This window comes from Bipolaris maydis (assembly GCF_028858645.1).
Source record: "Bipolaris maydis strain C4 unplaced genomic scaffold PSV08scaffold_12, whole genome shotgun sequence".
Taxonomy (NCBI): domain Eukaryota; kingdom Fungi; phylum Ascomycota; class Dothideomycetes; order Pleosporales; family Pleosporaceae; genus Bipolaris; species Bipolaris maydis.
This window is the reverse complement of record NW_027093868.1, coordinates 1,465,875-1,482,905: the sequence shown is the minus strand read 5'-3', so window position 1 is coordinate 1,482,905 and position 17,031 is coordinate 1,465,875. Positions and strand designations below refer to the sequence as shown.

The following is a 17,031-nucleotide window of genomic DNA, read 5'->3' as shown; positions in this document are numbered from 1 at the left end:
AATAATTAACTACTCGCGACGCGCTATCCAGAAAATTATTTAGTAATAGAAAAATAAAAGTACTACTATAATATATAATAAAATAGGCTATTTACCAAAAATAATTAGTAGAGATTATGTTAGAATACTGCTACTTAGGTAGCGGAAGTTGCTGCTTGTTCTACTAGTAGCTCAGAGGTAGAGGTCTCTGCCTTCTACTTGTCTAGTAATAGACTCAGAGGCAGCTTATCGAAGGTTCTAGTAAAAAGAGATAAATAAGAGATAAAGATATTGCTAGGGGAGAGAGAATAGTTAAATTGCCTTCCTAAGGTAGTACTATAGGATTCGCTCTACTCTTCTCTGCTTTCTATCTACTAACTCTTCTACTACTTATATATTCGTTGTCTTAGATTCTAGAAGAGTCTTCTTAGTAGTAGCTTGCGTAATCTATGGCGTAATAGATAGATATTACTAGATAATAGCATAATAGCTTCTAGTAATAGATTGATTGACGAGTTTTGGTTGAAGATTGAGTACTTGTTCTATCGGAGATCAGCTGGTGAGCTTATATCTCCAACAGATTATTACTAGCTACTATAAGTTATAAAAAAGAGTTTAAAAATTAAATATAGCGCTCTTTATTATAAAGTAAACTTATAAAATAAGTACTATAACTAGCTTAACTACTATTTTATATATAATAATCTAATAATTTATAATTATATATTTATACCATAAGTACTAAGTAGCGAGAGGTAATTTCTTTATCTAGATAACTCCAAGATGTTATTTCGTAATTGGGGAGACAAGGAATTACTAGGTATAGACATATTTGAGTGAAAATAGCATAGTTTTGGTGGGAAATGAATGGTGCAAACAAGCTTTTGAGCTAGTATTGTACAATGCCTTGCTGTCAATCATCAAATATGGTCTTCGATAGAGCTCTATTAGAATGCTATAAATCTAAGCAGAACGCTTCAACGGGCACATAAAATAAGGAATTCGATCTTTTAGGCGCAATACAGGTGTTGTAGATGCCTGAGTGCTCATTCCCCATCCAAAAAACTGTGTCGCCGATACGCAGGCGATCCATGAGGGCTGGTGAATTAGTATGAGATTTTTGAAAGTGTATGCCAAGTTGAGTGTTTTCAAGATGTGATGGACTTTGGGGGAAGCATCTTGCTGTTTTTTGGCTAGGTTTCATCAGATGGGTATGATGGCGCAGTCAGAAATCTGGGTTGGGATTTCGAATGCTTGGAGTGCGGTTGGGATTTAGAAATTTGTATCTCGAAATGCAGTCATCTATTGTCCAATCACTTCGTAGCACAAAAATTCTATAGTCATGATTATGTACTTGTTCGCATTGTACTGAAACCATGTTATTAATCCGTAATTACATTCTACTTCATCAATCGTGGCTAGCTTCAATTTAAATTTCTTGCTTTAGAACTCCATGAACACATCCTGAAATACTAACCAAATGATACTGTGAGTCTACTGTAGCTAGCCTGAGCACTCGGCTAGATTTGAAAAATCTTTCTAGCAGTGAATCAGGGAGTGTGTTCTTTTTCTAAAGGTCTGGAATGCACATGACAGAGCTTTGATGCTGGACCCAGAGAATGCATCGTATCATTAGGAGGCTTGCTGTCGTGAGCAAGCTAACTGTGTGAAGTAAATGTGCAGATTGATCAATGTCGCTATAAGTCTATCTACGTAGCCATACAATACACTTAATAGACCCGAATCAAGCCCCTCTGATTGTATTCGCCTGCTGTGATATCTTCATACTTACTTTTTTTTTGTCCTTCAAGAATTCCGGGAAGGGATACAAGCTAACATCTCGGTTTGGCTTTTTAAAGGAAACGATAGAGTAACGCGATGGGATGACAATGTCGTCATCCATTGCATCTCCGTTTACTGGAATGGTGACGCGGTGAACTGTTGATCGGAGGCGGTCGTTTGTCCACCTCTGCAATGAATCGCCTACTCAGTGTCAGCAAAAACAGCCAAGAATAAATTCATGTCTTCCGGTGGAAACGTACCAATGTTGATCACCATGGTCGGCGCAGCTGCCGTAATGGGATGGAAAACACCCTGCTCTTCGTGCGACTCCACCTCTAGTCCTCCCACAGAATCCTGGAAAAGCAATGTAATAGTACCAAAATCTGTATGCTCAGAGGTGCGCGCCTGACTTCCCATTTCGAGGCTGATATCGCTCTTGCGTACGGGCGGGTAATGCGTAAGACGGAACTCATTAACCCGATCCGTCAGTTTGTCATCGAAGTGTGTCTCATCGAGTCCCAGACCCACAGCAACGGCGCGTAGAAGTCGCTCCTCTGCTTCATGGCACGTATGGAAGAACTTCTCCATGAAATGGCCGAATCTGGGGAGTGACTCAGTGGCTGCCCACAGGTTAGGGTTCAACTCGTCGTCGGTGGCGCCTTGGTCCCATGATTCCTAGGCGAATGTTTTAATATACATGTGTGGAGTGAATGCACTGGGCTGGAGGGTTTTACCTTGGTTTCTTTGAGCGGCGCGAGCCCGCGGTCGCGTCGCGTCGCGTCAGGGATGATAGGTTCTCTTGCCCCACCCAGCTGTAGCCCCTATGTTGGTTTGATTGGGGCGGGTGTTCAGACTTCATCTTCTCCTCATGGGGCAGTGCGAAGAACTCGCGGCTCTGTAAGCTTTGTGAGTGATTTGCAACATTATCAATCTCACACTATGGCCCATACATATCTGAAAGCCTGGTTTATATCCTCCTCCGCCACCCCATGGTTCACAACCTGTTGTATCCATGTCAAAAAACTGCATGTCCTGTGACGGTAAAATGCCAAAACCTACGAACCGTAGCGAAACCATAAACTTCAAAGCTATGTGCAATCGATTTGGCGAAGGCTTCTCGGCGGACGGGGTCTCCACTGATGTAGTCGGCGTAGTTGAGTTGAGGGAAAGACATGGTTGTTAACTTGGGTCAATGAAAATTGATGTTTGCGGGAGCAGCACAGATTCGATGATATATCCTAAAATTATCGGAAATTGCCGTCTATATGATATTTCTAATACACTTTAATTGTGTGCATAAGTTGAAAGTTTTGGTGAGGGGAGTGTGAAAGTATGGTCAGCTTAATTGGATGCTGACACTTTCCCCATCGGGCGCTGATCAACCATCCCCACTGGCATCGTGACCAATATAGCAATGTATGATCTCTCGAAAATCTTGAAAACAGTGTATCCAAGGGATGGCTAGGAAAATATTCGAAGATGACTAGCTTGACCACCGGAAACATGGCTCCTATTGAGCCAGAAACTCACGCCTAACAAGAGCAGAAGCCACTGGAAGCTATGTAACATGGGTCGCTGAGTTGCTAGAGATTACTTCACTCGTATCTATTGGAGAGAAGTGACGATAGCAGCTCAAGAGGATGGCGGACATATTCCGAGCATTTGCTCAACATGTCTTGACCGATGGCATGGTAGGAGCGTCAGCGCGCGCAAATCAATCGAGGCAGTCGTTTTCTGGACTGACGCGTTTGCCGTGCAATTTTGGCTTCTTAGAGCTTTCAACGTGATACTTCTTTAAGCTATGTGGACAATATTTGACATGCAATGCTGTGAACCGTACTATCAATGTCAAGGGTTTTCTAATTCCTGGGGCCATTGATTTGTCCAGGCCCGAAGTTCATGCTATCTACCAGATGTATTTGCCTTATGCAAGAAGATGACTCAGACTTTCGTGACCTTTCAAGATGTTAAATTAGGACATTCAGAACTTTATGGCTCCTAACCAGGTATGGCCAGTGATAGGCTTCGTGCTTGGTGGGAGGGAAAGAGATTTTTTAGAGGAATTCGACACTGCTAAGTGTTGTATCCTAACGATCAAGACTATATTTTATGAAGGGTTATATCTCCTCTATCCTACAGCGATGAACACACTGTTTCAACTATTGGCTGAAGCAGTCGCTGCAGGAAGCCTCGAAAAGAAGTTTATTCTGGATGGTGAGGTGCAGACCAACCTTATTTTCTCTAAAAATTGCTTCTATTATTGAGTGCCCGTGCGTGAGACATCAAACAATCAGCTAACTACGGCAGTTTAACATTAGTATGCTTCCCTCAATCCAGCTATTAGCAGCTCAAGTAACTAAGCTCTTCAAAAAGAAAGGATGCTAATGACACATCAAATATAAACAATTACAATGGGGCTGTAATAGACACTGTAAATATACCCGCCATGGGCCGCGTAATGTCTACTGAGATGCTAAATAGTATCCTGCCCAAGTCAATGACGCCTAGAAGATTGGCTTTTATGAGGCATTCGTACGTGTATTTAGCAAATAGGTATCAGTTATGCTTAGGGATCGCACTTTCGTTGATTTGAAAGTATAGAATATTATTCACTGGATGGGATCCACGCCTGCACACACTAATCCGTAGGATGACGATCCACTGCCTTCTTGAAGCGGGGGTGGGTCCGAACTTTGAGGGATTCGATGAGTCTGCAATTGAGGCGAGCATTTTCCGCAATGGGTCTGTAGAAACGCTTCTTTAACTTCTCGAAGGAGTTGCAGATCTTTACGCCCAAAGCTACTGCGGTTATGACGCCTTCTCTCCAGCCCTAGTGCAAAGCCCCCTCAGCAAGGCTTTTCCGTCTACTAGGATTCGCAAAGAGCCATGCCTGCCAAAGCCATTGGCTGCAGGTACCCCCAGATTTTGACCTTTCACAGCCAGAATCAGGGATTCAGCTTATGCTATGCTATGTCCGGCAAGTTGGCCTTGAAGACTTTGAGTAAAAGAAGGGCGAAACTATGCTTCATGGTGCTGGGAGCAAGGCCAACCTAAATCTAGTAGAATAACTGCTTAATCACGGCGCCGATGTCAACTTCAAATACGCGTACTACCACGGCACGCCGCTCCACAAGACTATCGGACGAATCCCGGATATCCGTCAGGCGAAACTGAGGGTGGAGTTGTGGGAAAAGTCCCAACTTCAGAATAAGGCCACGTGTAACACTCCGCTGGGAAATCCGGATTGTCGTTCCTCTCGCGGGATCGGTATCCGTGGAATAGGTCCACTGCGCGCGACCCTCGATTCGGGACCTCGTCAAAATTGTACAGCTTCTTCTTAACCGTGGACGAGGGTTGAATGCTGATGGTGCTAAATTCACAAACCCGCTCAACATGCTGCTTCAGGTCGCATGTATGGAGATTGGCAGCACCGCGCTGGGCCTTGCGCAGATGGTCCTGAACGGCGGGTTGCGGTCGCTGGAAACTTTACCGGAGATCATGTTGCTCGGTTTTCTGGGCATGAGGAGCTTTGGGAGCGGCCGAGAGAGGGTATAAGTGCTAGGGTTAAGATGAAAGAGCGGTCTGCGATTTTGCACCTATAAGCAATTCCTTAAACTTAGAATGATAGTTATAAGCGTGTAACTAATATCAATTTACATTTAGGGCTAGAATATATCGTTAAATTATAAGTTGAATCAATTATAACTACTAAATATACCTTCTAGTTTTAGAATTTAAAAAAGAAACTAGTATTATACATATACATTATAAATCAATTTACATTTAAGGGAACCTAGTCTTAATATGTAATATCTGTTATGGGCTGGGGCCTTTCAGGATACTGTTAGGAGCCAAAGGTTATTGTATTGCTTAGGTCTATGTAAAGTATCGGAGGCTTGGTGTCTACTTATAGTACCCGTCCTTCAACTAGGCTATAATAGGGTAGGTATATAACCTACCCTATAACAATATCAACTTTCCTTCTATTTAGAATAAACTTTCTAGATAGTTCTAGTATAGAGAGTTTAAGCTATCAATTAACAAATTTCTAATCTTTATGCTAAAAGCTTTCTTAAAATTATATCAAGAGTATTTAGCTGTCTCTTTAAAATTAATTTAGTAAGAGAAGAAATATTTTAATAAGACTAAGAGACATTAGTATATTTTAGTAGGAGAAATATATCTATATGAATCTAGGTGGATCCGCGTTCATCCGAATTTAATCCCCGCCCGCACTAGCGGAGTCTACTAATGCCGACCCCTGCTTACTACTACGTGGTCAAACAATCTTCACTTCTCTCCCTCGCCTGCCTACATAACAGCTCGAGCCATAAAAAATTATTCAATTCAACTTCATTGAATGCACATTCAACTGAACACTAGGTACAATTTAGTTCTGTTGCTTTGGCTAAAAGAGCTACATGTAAAACTGCAGCTCGGTTAGCAAGATTTCTCATTCATCCATCGAGCGTGCTCTCAACGTATCAACCTTTAGCTCTTATGCACGAGCCATTATTTAGCTATGCAGGATCACAAAAAATGTGTTGTCGAGAAGCCTAGACCGCTTTGCTCCGTGTACTAGTCATTTAGCTCCAACTCTAGCCTTGCTTAGCCTGCAGCATTTTATGCAGTGCCGAAGCTTCCTCTTTTTGCACTTATCAACCTCGGGTGAGAAGTTGACTTTTTTTTCATCAATTTTCGATCGTTTGGGCGAAAGATGTGAGTTTCGTTGCTCACTTTTCACTCTCAATTCTTTTTACACCCGTCTTGAAATTCGACGAAATGGGGCTCGAGGCACTTGAGGTGTTTCCACCAACTTCAGATAATGCTGATACACCCGCGAAATATTGGAAAACCCAAGATCCGTACATCTTCAAACCAGCAGAGTGGTTCTTCAAAGAAATTGCTTGTGGAAAGACAAAACAGCCTCATACAATTTCGTGCGAAGAGGAGGATCAGCAAGCCAACGGCACGCCGCTTCCGGTTTCGAGTCATGGAAGAATCTTTCGTTTCAATGACAAGTTGGGTTTCTTACTCATCCAGTTCATGCGTCCACAAGTCTGGCGTATCAGGTTTCATAGCATAAATACAACGCCCTCAGACTTTTCTGACTATAACACGAGAACTATTGTCCAGGATACACTCACAAAGACTATCGAGATTTTGGACCTTGCTGAGGGTTTGTCCTGGCATGTCGAACTCGTACAGCCAAATGACGAATACTACGTTTTACAATCAGTCCTCGGCTCTGAGTCAGTAGAAGATCCGGCTCGCAAGGTGATTGTCCAGCTGTGGATTGAACGGAACCCAATCAACATCACTGCAGTTAGAGCAATCAGAACTACCAGCGTCGTAACACAGCTACCAACGTTGTCACCAATATCAAATGCCAAGCCTGAGCTTGTGAAAAGATTGGCTATCAACACACCTTCAGACTCACAAGTTGCTGTCATCTGGCGAACTAAAAATAATCCACTACAATGGCTAGATAATGCAACAATTTTAGCAATTGAAAAGCCACTGAGCGCAAGATATGCGGGTTTCGGTGAGCAAGGCGGGCGCAGGCTGTTCAAAGACAATGTCTGCATGAACTACTTTAGTGAGTCTTGACGCCTTCAGTACGTTGCTCAGTGGTCTAACAGTATTTTCTTTTTGAGATTTTGACAACATGCGATACTTCAACGTCTATGGAAAAGATCGCAAGGATGGGCCGTATTCAGATAGTGAGCCTTTGTATCATTCTGAGCCGTACTGGATCGAAATGAATGCACATCCTGGTACACAATCGCAGTTAGCCACATTTGTGGACAACTATTCCGATGTCAAGCTAGACCTTGGCCGCGTAGATGCTACGCAGCTCCGTATTGCAACTAGATTCAATAGCTTCCAAAGCATTTTCATCGCTGGTGACGATGTTGCACAAGTAATTCGCCTGTACACATCCCTCATTGGCAGACCGCAGCTGAATCCACGCTTCGTGCTGGGAAATCATCAAGGATGTTATGGCTATGACACACGAAAAAAAGTGGAGCATACAGTCAACCAGTATAGGAAGTACCAAATCCCACTGGATGGAATGCACATCGACGTCGACATTCAGCGCCTATATCGAACCTTCAGTATCAACACAGACGAAGGCCATTTTCCACAACCTGAAGAAATGTTCAGTCAGCTCCGGAAGCAAGGAGTCAAATGCAGCACAAATATCACGCCTGTCATCAGTCTCCTCTCTGACCCCAAAAATCCTTACTCGGTTCTTGATGAAGGCTTGAAGAATAATTACTTCGTCATGGATCGACGTGATATTGATCCATCAGCCAGCTCCTATGATAAGCAAATATCTCTCAATTTTGGGGCTGGAAACAGATACTTCAAGAACCCCAACAACTTTGATGACCTACCGAAGTACGAGATCAGAGGTGACTACCAGCCTGAGAAATTTTTCAATAAGGATCCCCCGGTCCCATTCCGAGGGGGTGTCGACTATGGAGATGGTAGAGGAGCTCCAGGCTACTATCCTAATCTTAACAATCCAGAAGTTAGGGAGTGGTGGGGCAGGCAATACAAATACCTTTTCGAGGCAGGCATTGAGTTTATTTGGCAAGACATGACATCGCCGTGCATGGCTGAAGCATTTGGCGATATGAAATCGTAAGTAGACCTCTCCAACCATGCATTGTTTGCGCAAAAGGGCTAACAGCCATGAAAGTTGGCCATTCCGTCTACTCCTGGATTCGGACGGCTGGAGTGGAGATCCTAAGGCTGTTGAACAAAAAAAGGCAATTGAAATTTGGTCTCTCTACAGCTACAATCTCCATAAAGCTACATTCCATGGTTTGCAGGAGCTTGAAAGTCGCAAGGGTAAACGTAATTTCATCATTGGCCGTGGCAGCTTTGCCGGGGCTCAACGCTTTGCGGGACTCTGGACCGGCGATAACGCTTCTACCTGGGAATTTTTTGACATCTCTGTGACACAGGTGCTTGCACTCGGACTTGCCGGTGTGACTATTGCTGGAGCGGATGTTGGTGGCTTCGAACCTGTACATGATGGCGAGTCTTGGGCCGACCCTGAACTTGTGATCCGATGGTACTGCGCATACAGCTTGTTACCATGGTTTCGGAACCATTACAGTGGCAAGGAGGGCAAGAAACGCTTCCAAGAGCCGTATGCCTATGCTGAACTGCAGAATTCGCCCGACTGGAGGTTTGTCCCTGAAAAAGACCGCAGTACATATTACTCTGTCTTGCCAATATGCCGCTACGTAATTCAATTGAGGTATAGCTTACTCCAGCTACTCTATGATGCCATGTTTGAAAACATGATCAATGGTTTACCAATTGCGCGAGCCATGATCATTACCGATCCTTTGGATTCATCTCTCTATGATGCAAACCAGTGGTATACACGAAGTCAGTATCTGGTCCGCCATGATCTTCTTGTTGCTCCAGCTCTTTATAAGGAGTCTCAGCGAATGACACGAAAATTGTACCTTCCTGCTCCGGACCATTGGTATCCCATGAACCTCCGCCCAGGAACAAAGCTATATCTAGATGGCATTCTTGCTGAGCCTTTGGCTCCCAAGGTTAGTGGTGGTACTTATGTCGATTTTGACTGTCACATCTCTCCAGATGAGAAGCAGCTACCTTATACTACACCGATGTACATCCGCGAGGGGGGCATCATACCGCAAATGGCGGCGCGTGACTGGGTACCGGATCGCACTCGGGACGACAAAGATGCTGCGCCAAATCCACTAACGATCAATATTTACCCAGGAAAAGATAACAGCTACGACATGTATCTCGACGACGGGGTTTCACGAGAGAGCGCGCCGTGTAATGTCTACCTCTCTGCACTACCCAATAAAACCAAGGGAGAGGTCGTCACGAAACTGGCCAACGCATATGGAGACCATGAGGCAATGAGCATATTCCGACACGTAAGATTCAAGCAAACGACCACGAGTGAATTTGGTAGCGATCAGATGAGAGAAATACGGCGTATCAGAGTCTCAACACCGTTTTCGCAGTATGGAGATGACCTGGTCGAGCGGGACATTGGCCGGGAGTACCGCATTGTGGTATGGCATGCCTCAAGATGGCCTGCGGTAGAAATGAACCTGGACGAAGTCAAAGTAAATATCCAGGGAAATGTTGAGGTCCGCTGGGAAATGGATAAACTACTGCGTGCAACAGTGGCATGGGTTCCCGTGTCTGCTGTTGCAGACGTTACGATTGACGTTAGCTGTCCTGCCTAGAACAGAATTGATGATTTTAATACAAAGCCGAAAATGAATAAATCAAAGCCAAATTTTCGCAAATCAAAATTCATATCCAAACCGAATTGGGCGAGGCTCACCGGAACGTACCGTTTCGCGTTGTCAAACCGTTCAATGCAGGCACATATAGGAGCTTGTAGAAATAAGAACAAGAAATGAATATAGCAAAACATGCAAGTTTCCAGGTTCTGGACGTCGATGCGCAAATGTGTAAGGGAGAGGGACGAACGATGTAAGCATGACGACGATTCTCGATCTGAGTACTGACATTCGAGCAGATTAGTAGTAATACAGAACACACCAAAACCATGCACGTGACATGGCATCAGCCCACAAAAAAATGTAAAATAGAGTCAAAAAACATACGACAGCGGGTATTCGCCAGTGGTCACCCACCTGACTACTAATCCGCCGATTAACTGCTTAAGTACGGAAGATCAAACGGGTTTCCCTGGGCCAGAAATCTATGGACGTATGTGCTAGAAAAATAAAATTAATCAAATCTTATTTTTAAGTACTAGAATGACAGCTATGGTAAAAGTGTTACTATTAATAGAGAAGATCTAGTGCATAGACGAAAAAAGCCAACTTTGTAGGCGTTTTGCGCATGCTGTAGAGCTAATAATTTAATATAGACAATAAGAGAAGCTAGAGGTAGGCTGTACGAGTTGTTTTATTTTAGTTTCGAGTTGTGCAGCGCCGTAGTTGGTGAGATGAGTTTAGTCTGTTAGTAATAGGGTGATATGTTCACGCCGCCTCGGTATGTCGAGACTTTCCTAGTCCTACGAGATCACCAAACTCATCTTGTAGCCAGGCAAGGTGACTACGTTGATTTTGAACTGAGTCTTAGGGTGCTTAAATTGCCTTTCATGACGCCCTCGTACTTGGTGGATGAGATGGAAACACCAGCTGCGTTCAGCGCCTTGACGGTAGCGCCGCGGTCGCGGCCTTTGAACGAAGACGCATTGTAGTTCCCCGCCAGTGCCGATAAGAGTCGCTGCATTGTAATCCCTAGGCGATAATGGCTACGGGAACACCATCAAGGCTGTTGACTTCGTGGAAAACGGTCAATTCTCGATGCAGATCTCAGTTGACGGGGTGCTATCTGACGTGTTTGTCCAGATCCAAGATCTCGATTATGGCGCCGGCGAGGGCTGCTGCATCAACTTTTGGACGCCAAAGTCAAATCTGCGGATAGGAGTCAGTCGATGTTCACCATTCACAAAAGCCTCATCGATCAGAACATCGCGTCGAGCAGAGAGGTCGTGCATTGGATGCGATCTGGCGAGAGGGCTGGCATCATCTAATTCATATACGCGCCAATGGCTGATGGGAGCGGGGATATCGAGATGACGAAGTCGGAGTATAAATCCGATCTAGGTCCCGGCAGGCTATGCGACGGTACCTCTACCATCTTCTCAACAAAGCATTCTTGGGCCATGTTTGTTTTAAGGACCCCACGCGCAACCATCCTCAGTAGTGTTCCCGTGGATTTTATGCTAGATCTGACTAGCTTCATCGCCCGCCACTTTGTTGCCGAGGGAGAGATGGTCACCGTGTCGCAGTCTGAAAATCAAGTGCTGGTTGAAGTATTGGGCAACACCTTGGCGCAAACGACGCTGCCTCTACCCGAGGCGCCCTACGTAAGGCTTTGTCAAGCCGTTCAGAGGTGCTTATACCTCCAGACAGAGCATTTCACTGGCACACGCCTGACCCAGGAAGGCCAGTGAGTAGGTGGATTTAGTGAAGATTGACTTTGACGATGCAGACCATGCCAGCCTCGCGACTGCAGACCTCGACCTCGACCTCGGCCTCGAAGCGGAACAAATATGCACCGGTGCTCGTAGGCGACATGATGGGCTGGGACCACGAATTGATTGTGGCCGTGAAGCTCACACTCGACGACAGCACCACTGTAGCCACTTACGGCCAGCAGAGTGGAAGCCCTGAAATTGTATGCGAGGGGTTGCACCAATGCGACACGGCTCTGGGCAGTACCTTCATGGGCTCTCCTTACTGCGCTCGTCCCATCTCGTCACGGATCGCCCAAGCCAACGGACCAGGACTTGCTCTAGATTTCGCGCCGTGACAACGAACAGCGGCATCTCATTGCCTTACATAGACATGCAGCCAGTGGGAACGTGAGTGACCATCTTTGCAATCGCGCCGGCGTCGCACAGCCCGGGGCACTTTTTCAGCGTTACTAAATGGATGCCAGTACGAGTGCTGGAGCAAGCGCGTGCGTACTTGAGGTCTTCAGTCTTCAGCTGGGGGAGCATGTGTCCGCTTGCTCCCACATTGAAAGTGGAGGCATTGGCGAGTGGACGTTACACAGCCAATTTCCACATCTCAGTCAGACGTCCGTAGGCGCTGGGCTGGGGTGCTATGGCCTCAATCGCCATTGATTTATGGCCTGGACGGAGAACGAGTGGGTCGACGCCAACACGTTCAGACCAGTGGGAAAAGAGAATTTGAGCTTAGTATGGTTGAGAATGGTGTGGGAGGATTGTAATAGACAGAGTGTGCGAGGATGGGATGTAGAGAGGCGGCCGCTGCGGTAGCTACGTACGCTGTTGGCGCTAAGCTAACATAGTACTAGGCTCTATCTCAAGGGACGTTTTAGTATATTATTATTATTATTATTGATTAACGTCCTGTCTCAGCTGGTAGGCTATATAAGACGTGCAGGCTATGCCTACAGGTAACTACGTAGTGCTATCAATTTGGTGTAGGTGGGGGAGGGGGCTATCTAAATCGAGGTGAGGCTCGTGGCCTAGTGTGGAGGAGGGTAGTAGGAGGTCTTGCGGGTGAGAGGAGAGGTAAGTTGGGTGTAGGGCGAAGGCACCTAGTGTAGGTGTTGTCCTAGTTGTCGAGGTTTCCTTTATACCAGGCCTGCGTTGCAGCCCTAGTTTCCTTAATAAAGGCAATAGTAGCCTGTACGCCTACTGTAGTATCTAGTAAGAAAGCTAGCGATAGGGGGTCCTTTGTAGTTTCTTGCATCTTCTTCCTAGCCTCCTTGTATAGCGTGCAGCTAAGGAGGATATGTGCAGGGTCTTGAGTAGCTCGATAGTTGCAGGGGCAAACTTTAGAGTCTACTTTTCCTCGCTTGAATAGGAAGTCTCGTAGATAGCAGTGACCTAACTTAAGCTGATAGAAGGCGCTAGAGGCTTCTCTACTAGTAGGAGGAGTAGCAATCTGCTTTCTAGTCTTCCACTTGTACCTTGCGGCGTAAGTAGTAGGATTTAGAGTAATAGCTTTTCTCCCGTATTGTCCTAGATAGCTAAGCCACTCTCGCTCGCCTAGCTGCTTTATTCGTGTGCCTATTACAGCTAGGCTCGTCCTGCTAGAGCTAGGATCTAGCTTTGTCGCCTCCTTTGCTAGCGCGTCTGCTCTCTCGTTTCCTATAACGCCCTGGTGTCCTGGTACCCACTGTATGGTAGGTAATATGCCTTTTTCTTGTAGCTTTTCTGCTGCTATAGTGCATCTGAGTTGCCACTCTTGCCCTGGGTAGTCAGAAGCAGTCTTTAGTCTGAGTATTGCAGCCTGGTTATCTGCATATATTCTAACTTCAAGGTAGTCGTCTGCTAGGTCAACAGCCTTTTCTAGGCCTAGGGTAATACCTTCTAGTTCTCCGTTGTAGACTAGCTGGTTGTATCCTATATTAGCCTTTTCTTGAGCTATAAGGCTAGCTCCTTTGTAGAGGGCTACTCCTACTCCTACTCCTTTGCCTTTGCTTGTAGCTGAGGCGTCTGAGTAGATAGAAAGAAGATGCTCGTCTTCTAGTAGTTCCTTGTGGTGCTCTGCTTCGCTTTCCTTTGATTTCTTAGATATATTAATCCTATAGGGCGTAGTAGCGCTCCAGGGCATAGAGGCGTAGTGCTGAATCTTCTCGCTATCTTCTGATAGAGCTGTTGAGATAGATCTAGTAATACGCTCTAGCTGCTTGCCTTGATTGCTATTGATAGCGATATTAAGAGGGTGGCTAGGAGCTAGCTTTCTTGCTCTAAAGGCGTATTGTCGTAGGGCGTTATTTAGCCTAATCCTAGGAGGGTAGAGAGCTGCTTCTACCTCGCTAGGTATAGCAGGCGAGGTTCTAAAGGAGCCTAGGATCTTCCTACAGGCTTGATTCTGCAGCTTCTGCCTTTGGTTAAGCGTTGTCTGCTGCTCTCTCCAGAAGATTTGGCAGCCGTAGTCAGCTACGCTGGTGACGCAGGCTAGGTAGAGCTGTCGTACTGCTCTAGGCGAGAGGCCTTTGTTTGAGTTAGCTAGCCTGCTAAGGCGGTGGAAGGCTGCGCTAGCCTGCTGGTTCCTAATGTAGCTGTGGTGCTTGAATTTAAGGCTGCAGTCAAAGTATATACCTAGCCATCTAACTAGCTCCTTAGACTGTACTATTTCCTGATTAGGTAGAGTAAGTACTCTAGCTTGATCCTTTCTAGATCTTGTCCAGTTTACTAGTTCAGTCTTTGAGCTATCGAACTGGATAGCTGACTCCCCTGCTAGTCTGAATAGATTCTGAATCTCCTTTTCTAGTAGCTTGATATTCCTTCTTACTGACGTAGTTGATATAGAGATCTGGAGGTCGTCTATATAAGAGGAGGAGTAGATATTCGCATTAGTCTGAATCGCCTTAAATAGTGGCTTTGAGTAGATCAGAAACAGGATAGGCGAGGCTGGGCTTCCTTGAGGGGTACCTGTCGAGATCTCCTGCGGCTCCTCAGTCTGTCCGTCAAAGGACAGCTGCAGTACTCTGTCCTCTAGGAAGGACTTTGTCCAGGCTAGTAGGCAGCAGGGGAGGCCTTGATCTCTCATGCCTTCAAGGAGCTTGTTTTTTGAGACATGATCGAAGGCTCCTTTAATATCAAGAAAGATAGTAGTAGTAATCTTCTGCTTTCTTTTCTGCTGCTGTATATTGTTATAGAAGAGTAGCGCAGCGTCGATAGCGGATTTCTTCAGTCTTCCTCCTAGTTGAGAGGGGTGGAGTAGATCTGTTGTTTCCGCTAGTGCGCCTAGTCTTCTAGCTACTAGTCTTTCTAGTACTTTGCCTAGGCAGTTTAGGAGTGAGATAACTCTATAGGCCTTAGGGATCGAGTAGTTAGGCTTGCTTGGCTTCTTTAGGATAACTCCCTTTGCTTTTCTCCAGCACCTTGGGTGGTAGCCTAGATTGAAGAAGGTGGAGTATATCCTAAATAGGGCTTCTGACTGCGCTAGGTAGGCCTTTTGGATCACCTCCTGGCTGATCAGATCAGGCCCTGGTGAGGTAGCCTTCACCTTGCAGCAGGCAAAGGAGAGTTCGTCCTTTGTTAGAGTAGGCCAGGTCCACTTGCTGTCTCCCCTGTAGGTGTGGAAGGAGGGGGTGGCTGTCGTAGGAGGCTGAGGAAAGAGATCCTCTCTAAAAGCCTTGCATTTCTCAGTAAACGTCTCCCTACCTTTAATAGTAGGTATTTGAGTACTAAGGTTATCTTTAGTGTATGCTAGTGCTTTAAAGATCTCTTTTGGTGAGTCTTTTCGAAGGAAGGCCTCCCAGTGGCTTTGCTTAGCTCGTTGAATAGCTTTTAAGTATCCATTTTTCGTACGTAGATACTCTCTTTTCCACTGGTAGAGAGAGCTATTATTTTCCTTTTCTACCTCCTTCTTGTAGGCTCTATAGGCTCTACTTAGTTCTCTCCTACGGCTATCTAGCTCGCTAGTCCACCAGGGCTTTGTCTTTGGCTTTAGGTTGACTAGTGGAGTTGACTTTTCTAGTGCGCTCTGTATAGCCTTCGTAAGATCTTCTCCTAGCTTATCTAGCTTAGTTTCTAGCGCGATATTTTGTCCTAGAATAAGCTTTCTTGAGGTGTAGTTTGAATAAGGAGGTAGTGTCGACAGTCGCTTTTCTAGATCTAGGGCTTTGATCTCCTGTCCTAGCGTCTCCTTGAAAATCGTCCAGTCCGTTCGTTTAGTATTATACTGTTTTGGCTGGCTAGGCAGCTGGCTAGGCAGCTGACTAGGTAGCTGGCTAGTAGTATAGGTACTAAATAGTATTGCGTGGTGATCAGATCCTACTTTAGGTATAGTCTGCCAGTCCTGGATACTAGCAGCTATATTATTGGTTGCAAAAGTAAGATCTAGTACGCTCTCTTTCCGCATATGAGACCTAAAGAAGGTGCCTACCCCTAGAGTATTTAGTAGAGTGAGATTTTGCGCGTCTATCCAATCTACTAGCTCCTCCGCTAGTGTACTAGGGCTGCGCTCCTCTAGGCTCCACCTAGGATGGTGGGTGTTGAAGTCTCCTAGGATGATTGACTGAGGTTGTAGAGTCTCCTGTAGGAGGCGCCTCTGGATTGTCGTCTTATTTTGGCCTTCTAGAAGGCTTTTCTCGTTATAAATGTTATATATATAGAAGTTAGAAGTAGAGGCTAGTACTTTAATAGCTAGAAAGTCGTTATCGTTGCTAATAAAAGGAATAACCTCTACTTCTAGATCTTTCCTAATATAGAAGAGTACTCTAGGCCTTAAGGAGGAGTCCTCTAGGGTAGGTAGTATCTGAGTAAAGTTCTGGTGAGCGATAGATCTAGTGCTTGAGTAGGAGGATCTCTTGAGTAGCCAGGGCTCCTGTACTGCGACGATTTTGGCGTCTACTTTAATAGCTAGGTCTAGCGCGCTCTCAGTAGCAGAACTACTTCTATTAACATTTATTTGTAGGATCTTTAACATCCTAGTTAGTAGGGCCTGTCCTAGTAGTCCTAGCTATAAGAATATCGCAGCTAGAGCTATTTGCCGCGTGAGGCTTACTGCAGTTAACGCACTTAAAGATAGTGTGTACGCAGGCTTTGCCTTTTATAGGGCAGGAGTTGCATTTATGTAGGCTAGTGTGGTGAGCCTCACTGCAAATCTGACAGGCTACTCTACTACATCTAGTCTCAAGGTGGCCAAAACCTTGGCATTTAGAGCACTGCTTTAAGTTGTTAATAACTCGTAGCTTCTCTGCTCTCAGGCTCTCTCCGAGAATATA

The 17,031-nt window shown here is 45.4% G+C and overlaps 3 protein-coding genes across 3 annotated transcripts; 2 read left to right on the top strand and 1 right to left on the bottom strand.

Moving 5' to 3' along the window:
* Window positions 1–1,723: 1,723 nt before the first annotated feature.
* Window positions 1,724–2,935, bottom strand: PSV08DRAFT_373453 (uncharacterized protein; the record flags this gene model as incomplete). The annotated part of the gene is made up of 5 exons (XM_014224125.1): window positions 1,724–1,962; window positions 2,022–2,436; window positions 2,570–2,656; window positions 2,712–2,762; window positions 2,825–2,935. 5 exons carry the CDS (start codon window positions 2,933–2,935, stop codon window positions 1,724–1,726), a joined length of 903 nt encoding a protein of 300 aa, XP_014079600.1.
* A 3,478-nt stretch (window positions 2,936–6,413) lies between these two features.
* Window positions 6,414–10,040, top strand: PSV08DRAFT_228916 (glycoside hydrolase). Its single transcript, XM_014224126.2, has 3 exons — window positions 6,414–7,360; window positions 7,419–8,412; window positions 8,471–10,040. Exons 1-3 carry the CDS (start codon window positions 6,544–6,546, stop codon window positions 10,017–10,019), a joined length of 3,360 nt encoding a protein of 1,119 aa, XP_014079601.1. The 5' UTR covers window positions 6,414–6,543; the 3' UTR covers window positions 10,020–10,040.
* A 1,322-nt stretch (window positions 10,041–11,362) lies between these two features.
* On the top strand, window positions 11,363–12,129 carry PSV08DRAFT_250459 (uncharacterized protein; the record flags this gene model as incomplete). Its single annotated transcript, XM_014224127.1, has 2 exons — window positions 11,363–11,683; window positions 11,809–12,129. The coding sequence occupies 2 exons, from the start codon at window positions 11,363–11,365 to the stop codon at window positions 12,127–12,129; spliced, it is 642 nt and encodes a 213-aa protein (XP_014079602.1).
* Between the last annotated feature and the right edge of the window lie 4,902 nt (window positions 12,130–17,031).